Raw genomic sequence first — 12,096 nt, 5'->3', positions numbered from 1 at the left:
AAATTTTTTTATCCTTGCGATCAAAGTTTGTTGTTTTTTATTAAATATATACGTTAATACGTACCATTTTATTTTTCACTTTTATACAATAATACATAAAAGTTGATCTACATTTGTTAATTATCTATAATAAAGTCATAACATTATTGAAAAACTCTTACGTTTTTAAAAAAAAAACCAGTTTAATTAGATTTTAGTTTATTCTAGCAGTCTGCAGATGTTAAAAAAACAAACAATCTTCTTCTTTCAGATTGCAGACGTTTGGTCCACCTCTTCTACTGCAGTGGTCTACAGATGTGGTCCGCAGACTGCAAACATTTTGCCTCAGAAAAAACAAACATCACCTTATTCTTAATTTCTTCTATTCTTTTGCTCACCTCTTCCAACATCAAAAACTCCAAAACTGCAATATGCTTGGCCTTTTCTTTTAAAGTTGCACTTCTTGATTCTCTTGCAATCCAAGATGCATGCATACAGAGGTCATCATAACTGTATTCTATACTCTGGGGGCAATACGGACATTTATACACCTTTTCTGACAACATAACCTTGACTTTACCATCTCTTAGTCTTTTGTAATACATGCATTTATATTCCTTAAATGTAGAATTGCAATTCATCATCTCTTCTCTTTTCCGAGTCATCATTCATACACCTATAAATAAGCTACATAACATCACCCTTTACCAAGAGCTTCACTCAGAAAGATATTTAAACTCATATGACTCACATTACACAAACACCACCAGAAAAGCACCAGTTATACAAACAAAGTTAGCTTTACAGATACATCAAGAGATTAACAACAAGGATTGATACCTAAACTTGTTGGGTATGCTAAATGAATTAATGAAATTACATGCAATGAAAAATGATTAGAATCTCAGTATAAAAAGCTAATGAAACTGGAGTTGCGATTTTCAGATTAGTAAGAGAATATGTGATGTACAAGTCAACACACATGTTTCAAAACTACATAAGTTCAAATTACAGATAACGATCTGTACAACGTATCAAATATCTACGCTAAAACCTTACAAACTTTCATTATGTTGAGATTCTATTGCAAGAAGGTTGTGAAAAGTGCCCTAGTATGTGGATTGACCACAATGATTATGAATAGATATGTAATCTAGTATCCGAGTAGAAGTACGAACATTATAAGAAGATTATTATTTTATTGTTGCTAGTCAAATATCGCAAAGGCTGGACAGTGTGGATTCGGCAATGACTTCGGCTAGCTCGGCGAACACCGGGCCGAGCCCTCGGCATGCTGAGAGCTCGGCCCGGCAACTCGGAAACTCGCCGATGAGAGAGAAAGGGTATTGTGTTTGAATATGGTGAAAATGGTGGTTGACTGGTTGCTGTCTACGCTTAAGGAAGAAGATAACTAGATTTTCACATTTGGCGGATCCAGTCCCTTCAGTTTCGTCTAATAACATATCCTACCCCAAAACTGAAATATCTTTTTGAAATTGACTTTAGGAAATTGCACAATACCCCCATGAACTTATAAAACTTATTTATATTAAATAAATTGATTTATTTGTAATTATTATTATTATTATTATTATTTATATTATAAAGCCTACAAAACTTGTTCTTTGATTATTTTTTATATTAATTAATTTTAAAAAATATATCATGGTAAATATGGAAACCCATGCCTTTTAAATGGCAAATGTGGCAAACAGTGTGACAAATATGATATGGCGCTGATGTGGACCGTGGTAAGTGTGGCACCACACCCACCAGCCTAAGCATATTCATCCAAATGTGAGGAGCCTATATACAAACAAACAGAACTCATGACGGTGTAACTATCGCGAAGCAAGTTTTGTAGCAACAATCTTTCACATAAAGCGAAATGCGAGGAACCACAATAATATCAATGTGCATATATAATCAATCAGTATCAGACCAAATCCCAAATTCAATACAAATTCCCGAACCCAAGATGAAAAAGAAAAAAAAAATACCTGATGATGGAAACAGAGGCTGAAGGATTTGACGTGGTTTAAGAAAAAAAAATACCTGATGGATATTGTAGAACTGGATTATCCGTTGGGTGTGTGAACTTCGGTTCCAATTCCATAGCACCAATTGCGTTGGTAGGAGGAATTGGAGGTTGTCTTGGCTCCGAAAGAGCTTAGGTCACTACTACTAATATGCTACTAAGGAATTTCAAATTAGGAGATGGGTGAGGCAAGGTGACAACTAATCTACTACGTTTGGTAGTGGAATTTTTTTCCAAATTTTCATGTTCAAATGAAAATGAAAATTTTGAACAAGTTATTGGCTGATTCAGTTTTTAAAATGTTTACAAGTATATTAAAATTTTATATTTTTCAAATTGTATGTAATTTAGAAAAGTCATTTTTATAGTTTTTCAGAATTTTCTAAATATCTAAAACGGAAAATGAAAAAAATTCATCTGTTGCAACCAAACACATTTTCTAAAATTTTCATTGAAAACTCAATTTTATTTTCTGAAAACGTTTTCTAGAAAAATAAAAACAATTTTCTACAAATAAACGCATCCTAAGTGTTTCGATGCAAGAGGCGTGCGAGCAATATTACTTTCAAGGAATTTCCCTTCCTAATGGTGGCCCGCTTTTGTCTCATCTCATCTATGCGGATGATGTCATGTTTATTGTTGAATGGTCGGGGATAAACTTCATAAACCTCAACAGAATCTTGTGATGCTTCTTTCTTGCTTCTGGATTAAAGGTAAACCTTAATAAAAATAAGGTTTATGGGGTTTCTGTCGAATATAGTGAGATTCACCATCTTGCTAGTATTTTATGTTGTGAGCCCTCTGCTAGATTTCCTTTCACTTATCTAGGGCTCCCGATCGGTGCTAATATGATGATGGAAAAAAATGAGCCCCGTTGTGGATAAATTCAAGAATAAATTATCCAATTGGATAACGAATAATCTTTCGTTTAGGGTCGTCTTACGTTTGTCAAGTCCATCCTTGGTAGCCTCCCCCTTTATTACTTCTCTTTGTTCAAGATCCTAAAAAGATGATTGTTACTTTGGAAAGCATAAGGAGACGTTTTTTGTGGGGTGGCATCGTCAACTTGAAGAAGATCAATTGGATGGCTTGGATAATAATGGTAAAACCTAAAAAGAATGGGGGTTTAGGTATTGGTTGTCTTAGATCCTTGGATTTGGCTTTGTTGGCTAAATGGTGGTGGAGGCTATAGATTGAAGACCAAAGTCTTTGATCTCTATGCATCAAATCGTTGCACAAAATTTCATGTATTAATGGTAACTCGATAGCTAAATCTAGTATTTCAGTTACTTGGCTTCGTGTTTCTAAGATTAAAATGGAGATGGAAGAGTGGGGCATTAATCTTGAAGAGTTGTTTGAAAGGCATGTCAGGGATGGAAATTTGACTCGCTTTTGGAAGGATAAGTGGTGCAATGGTTTGGTCCTTAAAGATGTTTTCCCAAAACTTTATCGAATCGAATCAATTAAAGATTGTAAAGTTAGCTATAGACTTCAAGGAGGATCAACTATCAGCTGTCAATGGAATTGGTTAAGGCAAGCTCGAGTTACATCATAAAATCCCAGGTATGGTCTTAAATGGAAGTTCATATATGAGGGTCTGGAAAGGCAGTGGCGTTTTCTCAGTTCAGTCCTTGCGTAAGTTTATGGTTGTGGCAGAGACGAATGGTAATGTATTAACCTTTCGTTGGATTAATTAGGTGCCCCTAAAAGTCAACTGTTTCATTTGGATACTCATTTGAAACAAACTTCCAATTGCTTGCAATCTTGTTTCTAGAGGGGTGAATATGTCCACTATTGGATGCCCCTTTTGTTTGATAAATATTGAGGAGGTTGGTCTTTTATTCTTTGATTACTCATATGCTAAGGAGACTTGGTGTTGGTTTTGCAAGTGGACCGGTGTGTTTTCGGCTCCCCCTCATAACGGTTCAAGTCTCTTGTCTTATATGGCTTCTTTGGTGTTGGACAAGAATAAAACTAAATGTTTATGGGCCCTGCTATACTCGTTTTTGTGGGGAATCTAGAAGGCTAGGAATTCCCTTGTTTTAACAAGATGAGGTCTAATCATTTGAAAACGGCGGACGAAATTCTGTCTTCGTTTAAAGGGATCAAACATAGGGCGAGGTTTTGTTCTTTAAATTGGTTTGATTGGGTTTGTTCTCCTTTTTTCTCTTCATGTATTTAGTAACTCTTCTAGCGCCTCGCTAGTTTTGCTTTTATAATATATATGTCGTTCAAAAAAACCAATTATGTTAGTAAGGAGTAGGCAGTAGGCCACTACTGAATCTAGCTTGTTCTTTTTATTTTTTTACGTACATAACTACATACGTAAAGTAAGGGCTTGTTTGATATTAGGTTGACCGGGTCCGACCAACAATTTTGGTTGACTCAGTCCGATCAAGCTGATTGGTCCGGTCAGCAATTTTTGTTGACTTGGTCCGGTCAGCCTGTTTGCTAAACTTAGAAATCGGCTAATTCGGTTGGCTATCACTGACCCAAGGGCTTACTCGACACATTGAATGAAAGTAGCTGACTCACAAAATCGACATATATGCCTTAAAAGAAAAAAAGAGCGGCGCTATTCTCTTCAGGAAATTAACGGTTGGGCCTCCCTCCGTTCTTCCGCAGAACCTCAAAGTAGTCTTCCCTCCGGCCAGATCGACGCCACCTTCTCAAGCTTCGCCACCGACATTTGCTATTGCTAGCGTCGGCCTGCTGCACTTTGTCTTTTTTTTTTTTTTTTTTCATGAAATCAATTTTCTGATGTTGGTGTTTTCGTATGCATGTTTGTTTGATGAAATCATAATTATCTTCAATGTTCTTAAATATGTTGGTATGTTTTATGTAAGAAAATCTAGAAAAAAAAACCTCTTTTTTGTATGATGTATAAAATCAGATTGTATGATTAACGACATTAATATTTGTTGATAGCTTGTATGATCTTGATATGTTGGTATGAAATAAGAATTTCTTTGTATGAAATAAGAAATTATGCTCTATATGTTAGTAAAAATATGATGAAATCAAATTTATGCTTGATTTGTGATCTACATATGTGTTAAGTTGGCCAATTCATCATTGTTTTTATCCTATACATGAGAGATAAGAGACCTAGAGTTAGTTGGAAGTTGGAATCTGTGGAGAAAACTTTTCTGGAAGCATATATACATGAACTAACAACTAATGGTTGGGAGGATAATATGGTCATTTTCATCATTAGCATAGTCATTCAGAAGGAAAATCAAACAACAAGTTTCAATTAGAAGAAGACTCGATCAGAGCTTCTGACTCAGTCAAATTTGACACAATCAAAAACTATCAAACAATCCCTAATATAGCCTAAATTTTGTAGGATTCTCGGGCCCAGAACATCAGCCCAAAGATCGCCCAACCCAAACCCAACCCCTCTAGACTCTTGAGCCTCGGCAAAAGGGATGTTTGGATAGTTTTCCACCACTTCCACTGCCATACCATCTTTTAGACTAGTCGGTACGGGTCTGTGACGTTGTGGAGGAGCCAACGTGGCACCTCCTTAACGTCGTTAAGGCAAGGCAAGCACCGCCCCCATTGGTGTTATGGAAATGCGCGTTATGCCCCCAACATTGCTCAATGGGAGAAACTTTCAAACAGACTCTTGACCGTTGGGTCTAACGACCTTTTTTTTTAATTAATTTTTTTACCTGTAAATATATAATATTGTCCTCAATTTTCTCACAACATTTTTTTATTCTCCCCATTTTATATAACTTCAAAACCTTTTCAACCAAAAAATGGAGCAAAACCCAAACACTTATCCACCAAACCTAAACTCACAATTGAACACAACCTCTCCTATTGGATTCACTAGATACGAGAATTATATTAACCTATTAAACTCCCAAAGTTCACCGCAAATACCATACCAACAAACTCATTTCAATCCCACCTCACCTCCGGTGCAATTTCCTCCCCCACCCTACTTCCAACAAAATGTTTTTGGACAACGCCTAAATTTACAACAAAACCTTTTTGGTACTTTATCTTCGGTACGAAATATCTAAACACAAACAACCCCGCAACCACCACCCACTCAACTGTTGGTAGAATTCGTTACTGAAACGGAAGTCAGAAGTAGTAAGAGAGGGAGAGGGAAAGGTAAAACGATTACCACAGAAAGTCAAGAAATTCCACAACGGTGGACGCCAGACGAGGAATACGTTTTAGTGGGAGTGTGGTCCGTGACATCAAACAATGGTAAAAAAGGAAATGGTATGAAGAAAAATACTTTTTGGGAATATGTGCTCATAAAATTTCATGCTTTGTTTTAAAAAAGTCCATACAACAACACCGATATGTTAAGAAGCAAATGACGAGAATTGAAGAAGAGGTGCACACAATTCAATGGGATCTACAACAAACTTTATTCATAAAAAGAAAAACGGTTGCAATGACTTTGATTTGTTTAAAGTTGCCAAAGCGCAATATCGAGTGGAAATGGGTCATACTTTCAAGTTTGAGAGGTCATGGGAGTTGTTGAGAATGGATTCAAAATGGACTCATTGTCCAACATCGGCAGAGGTGCAATCTAAGAGGTCTTGAAATTCGAGTTCAGTCGACGTTTCCGACGCACACACTCACATTGACCTCAACGTTGACACCGATGAGATTCCGGACGACATCAAATATATATCTCTTCCTAGACGACCGATAGGGCACGACAAAGCGAAGCATATGACAAAACATGCAGATGAAGTTGACAGATAAGCAAAGCATAAGGCGGATATTAAAGTGAAGTTCTAACAACACATACAACTGCAACAAGAAAAAAATGATTTGCGATGTAAACATTTGAAAATACTTCGTAGACAAGAAAGGATCGAGCAGGAGCGATGTGAGCCGGAAGATATTATCAACGACTTGGCAATTTTTAGGAGCAACACCAAAGGTTTGGTGACTGAAGATGAGGAATTGGTACGAGCGTTGAAGGCGGAGATGCTGGACAAACCTAAGGGCGAAATTTATATTTTAGGATCGTTTTATGTTTTTAATTAATTGTATATTTTTTTGTGGTCTTGTAATATTTTATTTTCAATTTAGATATTATAGTTTATTTAGATAGTATGTTTTATAAAATTATAATAAAATTATATTTATAATTATTTTAAAAAAACTCGAAAAAGAAGAAAAAAATGATGATATGGAAATTACTTTGGTGTGGAGGTGTAGTGATCATTTTCTATGTAAAGAAAATGTTGTGACATGTAAATTGGCAAAATAATAATATTATAACATGAATTCATACCAATTTTATTATCATTTATACAAAACATATATGTGAAAAAAATACCAAAGAAATCTTAAGTGAAACAACCTCTCACCTTTTCACTTTCATGGCATATCAAGGATACATAATTTCCTTCTCAACTTTTCACACCATTTCTTTCAAATAAATACTCACATTTCAACTCTTTCAACATTTCATCAAATTTTACTATTTTTAAATTCTATTTTTAAAACATTTAAACTAAAAAAAAAATACAACTAAATCATTAATAATATTTAACTTTTTTCATTAAACTAAAACTTTAAATATGAACTTAATATTGTTGTTTAATTAAAAAGTAATTGTTGGAAAACAACTTTATTAAATATTTTCTAAATCATTGGTTTTATGTTAAATAATAAAACTAAATAAATGATTAATGAAGAAGGAAATAAACTCCATCCCGTGGATTACTTTTGACAAAATGGATCCAAATGAGAGAGAGAGAGAGAGAGAGAGAGAGAGAGAGAGAGAGAGAGAGAGAGAGAGAGAGAGAGAGAGAGAGAGAGAGAGAGAGAGAGAGAGAGAGAGATATGTCTCTCAAATTTGTTGACCCCATGTGTAGGGGCATGATGTAGCCTCCCACCCCCCAAGGCCACCTTAGAACTGACCATACAAGTATGTCATATCTCTCAAATTTGATGACCGTCGTGTATAGGGGTATGGTGTAGTCGTGCACCCCCGATGTCACGTTAGCTCACTACACCCACCAAGCGAGTATGTAGTGCGGTTTTATAAGTAAAAACTAATGTTTTGACTTGCCACCTAAAATAAATGATTTTTAACAACTAATCGGGATGTTTGATAGCCTCTTAATGAGATCATTAAGAGGTGGCCTCTAAATGGTTGAACCGTTCAAAGCGTCTGATTGGTCGTTTTTTGGCCTCTTAATCGTTAAGAGCCATATGAATCATTCAACAAGAAGCTGGATATGAAGTATGAACAATTCATTTGTAAAATTATTCCTTGTTTTACCCTTAACCTAAAAAATCTCTTTTTACTTTTTCCCGGAGTTGCCATCGACCCAAGCCCAACAAGACGTTGGCCCTTTTCTCCCTCACACTAACAACCACTCCTTCCTCATTCGTCGGCCGCCACGGCTTCCTCCACGTCTCCCTCTTTGCTTCCTCCTTTCTGCCGCCGTGAAACAAAGACATCAGCCTTCTTCCACAAAATAAATAACTAACAACAAAAAAGATATGTTTAACAACTTACTTGGAAATACACCACGAAATTAGGTATATTGTTGTCTTAATCACCAACAAGGCACCAATAATGAAAATACCTATATCTTACATTTAAACTTAAATGAATCATTTGAGACATTCTAAAAGTAATACCCAAATTTTTTAGCAATGTCTTTAAATCTCAATCGATTAGTACGACTAGTCATACTACAATAAAAACTATATCAACATTCTTGTAGAATAATTACCATATGAATGATAAAATCCTCAAAAACTTCACCACCTCCTAAGCATATTTACAGCAAAAATATGTCAAACTCAAGCCATACAATTTAAGAGTCTATCTATCTTGTTGGGTTATCTTCAACCTGATTTCACTTGTTTTTCTGTTTTCAATTGGTTTAGGATAAATTCAACAGCCTCTTTTAAGGTTGCATTTCTATTCTTTCTTCTGTGCCATAGCCCTGTCATCGAATATCTGAAATGGGCAGGAGGATCAAAAATTTCTCTCATACCCTGTTTCAAAACAAGGATAAAAGGGTAATTATTAATCTTGTAATAACAAGAAGATGGTAAAAGTGTAAAACATATACATGACAAATCCGATACTTTTTTATACTTAATCAAGATAGAGATGCATATTTTAAAATTACAGTTGGAAGGAAACAAACTCACAGAAATTAACACTTTACAAGCATCCTCCAATTCATCATTGATCAATTTTTCCTTCACTATTAAGGCTTGATTTAGCCCTTTCAACTCCTCGATTTCCTTTTCTTTTTCCTTCACATCTTTTTCAATCCACTCAATATTCTTTTTTAATTCAACATTCTCATTGGTCAAGTTCTTCATCACTTCCTTTTGGTTCATCTCAACTTCCTTATCATCATCAATCTTAATCTCAAGCTCAATGATTTTGTTCTGAAGCCTTTCATTATCTCTCTGACATGTGTTTATAACTAAACTATTAGAAAACAATATCCAAAGACATGTGTAAGATTCAAGAAACAAAGTTTGTAACAAACCTTCTCATCAGAGGCCAACTTCCACAATCTATCATATGCTTTCTTCTGCTCCAACATTGCCAATTTATTCTGCAAAATAGAAGATATAATGAACTTAAAATAAATGATCCAAATCATCAACATACGACATTAACAACAAATAACCAGTACCATTTTCTTTTCACCATCTTCATGTTGCAATTTCATTTGTAGATGCTCAATCATCTTGTTGGCTCTCTCTTGCATTTTTGTGAGATCTAATCAAGAACAAAGTTAGGAATCTGAACATATAAGTATAACTTCATGAAACGCTTTAGAAATTACTACCTTTATTAAAGTTCTCAATAAGCATATCGTTTTGTTTCATCACAGAAGCTATATGAGAATTTGCCATGCTTACTTGACTCTGAACTTCTTTACTTTTTTTGCTCAAGTCTTCTAAGAGACTTTCCAACTCCAAAACAAGTTTTGGGCTTGTTACTTCATTTTCTTTTTCGATTTCAGATAGAGTCTTCAAAGCCCAATTCTTTCTGAGAAAATCACCAACAAGACCATTTGAGAAATAATCTTCATCCCTTGCAATCCAAGCATAGAGCTTATCATCTTTACACCAGTTGCTATCATACCAATCCTTCCTCCCATGTTTCTCCACCTCAAAACCATTCACAAACCTCATTGCATTATTAAAATCATCCAATTCTTTTCCAAACTTCACCACAGCAAATCCTGAGTGACCCAAACAGCTCCACAAAGGATAGACTTTTACAGGTTTGTAGCCTTGTTTTATCCACTCATCCTTTAGATTTTTAGCCATATCACCCAAAAAACCATCATATAAATAACTATCATCCTTGTATTCAACTGGTATGTTGGCTACCACAGCCATCCAAGGCCAAACAACCAACTCTTCCTTATTATAGTCCCTCATAATGTTGTCACAATTCTCCTCTAAATCAGTGGTTTTACTACTTGATTCTGAATCCTTAAATTTAGCATCCAAATCCCTCTCCAAATACTCCTCTAGTGCCATATGCTTGGCCTTTTCTTTCAAATCAGCGCTTCTTGATTCTCTTGCGATTATAGATGCATGTCTACAGAGGTCCTTGTAAGAGTATTCTTTACTCTCAAAACAATGAGGACATTTAAAAGCCTTTTCTGAAGTCAACACTTTGACCTTATGTTCTCTTAGCTGCTTGTAATACTTGGATTTATATTCCTCAAACGCAAGATCACTAATGATTGTCTCTTGCTTTAGTTCAGTCATCGTACACCTATATTGCAAAATATCAAGCACAACAAATGAGATATTCATAACATCAATTCTATATGGAACCCCTTTACCAAAAGCTTGACCTCAACATATTTTAAAACTGTTTTGACTCACATAATCACCAATTATGTTATTAAAAAAACTAATGTTTTTTTTTTTTTTTTTTTTTTTTTTTTTTTTTTTTTTTGTAACAAGAGATTAACAGCAACAATGACAACATGTAACCCTATATTTGTTGGGTATGCTAATTGAATGGATAAACGTACAAAGCAATATGATTCTATAGAAAACAAGTAGAATAACCCTTTAAATGAAAAAAAAAAATGTTAGAACAAGCATATAACTGTTATAAGTACTACAAATTTTCATCATAGTGAGAGTCAACTACGTACAAGTAGAAAGTCGTAAAAAGTGCCCTAGCAAGCATTTAAACAAACATATTTTGAACTCCATATTTGAAAAAAAAATACTATGATACAATTACAATTGTAATAAATTATCCAAGTTGACGTAATTATGAACAAAATACAGTATAAAAAATAAATCAGTATCTGACAGAAAACCCAAATTCAAACCAACCATGATAATCCAACATCAGGATGCAGACAGAAAGATAGATCGACAAAACTCAAAAAAATAGAGATGTTCTCAGAGAAAAAGTTTACCTGGTTGGAAAAGAGGTCGAAGAATTTGAGCGTGGTTTAATTGTTTAAGAAGTAAATAATATCGTAGAAGTCGAAGATTATTCGTTCGAAGTATCCGTGGGGCTGATAGTGTTGTTGCATAGCCACGATTTCGTTTCCTAATTTGCGTCGATTTCGTTTCCCGCCTATTGGTCAGAGACACAAGCTGTGAATCACAGCCATCTGCCATGACCACCAACTCATCGAACAACTTCCTTTTTGATATCGTCGGTTTAGAAACTATTGACATATCATGGTTTGGTTTAATGACTATTCTCAGTCGACACATTCATGAGTTCAAATGTTTTTTGATGAACTTTTTATCTAGAAAGTACCAAAATATGTAATTATGGAAGACTACGTAATTATGCAAGATTTGCAAACTTTGATCACTTAAAATGGTGGCAAGAAAAGAAAACAATTTGATAACTATAAGTACCAGTCTTAATTGATAGTATTGTAGCTTCAAAATCTTGTTTTTATTTTAGTGACAGGATATTAAATATAAGGTGTAAGTTGATGCAAGAATCATGAAAATGTTTCGTGATACCACTGTTACACTTACCTTGAATGTCAATGAGGAGATGTTTGTGATTTGCTTATTTACTTAAAATAAATCGTTTTTGATCAATTGAT

General features: G+C 34.8%; 1 protein-coding gene across 1 annotated transcript; it reads right to left on the bottom strand.

Moving 5' to 3' along the window:
* Positions 1-8,396: 8,396 nt before the first annotated feature.
* LOC145130844 (protein INVOLVED IN DE NOVO 2-like) lies at positions 8,397-10,771 on the bottom strand. Its single transcript, XM_079065603.1, has 7 exons — positions 9,835-10,771; positions 9,679-9,764; positions 9,529-9,597; positions 9,179-9,445; positions 8,872-9,019; positions 8,752-8,789; positions 8,397-8,498 (listed from the first exon to the last, which is right to left on the bottom strand). Exons 1-7 carry the CDS (start codon positions 10,769-10,771, stop codon positions 8,397-8,399), a joined length of 1,647 nt encoding a protein of 548 aa, XP_078921729.1.
* Positions 10,772-12,096: the final 1,325 nt, after the last annotated feature.

Source organism: Lactuca virosa, chromosome 8 (assembly GCF_052849685.1).
Source record: "Lactuca virosa cultivar CGN04683 chromosome 8, Lactuca_virosa_CGN04683_v6, whole genome shotgun sequence".
Lineage (NCBI taxonomy): Eukaryota > Viridiplantae > Streptophyta > Magnoliopsida > Asterales > Asteraceae > Lactuca > Lactuca virosa.
Note: the sequence above shows the minus strand (reverse complement) of the source record. Positions and strands in the feature narration are given on the sequence as shown.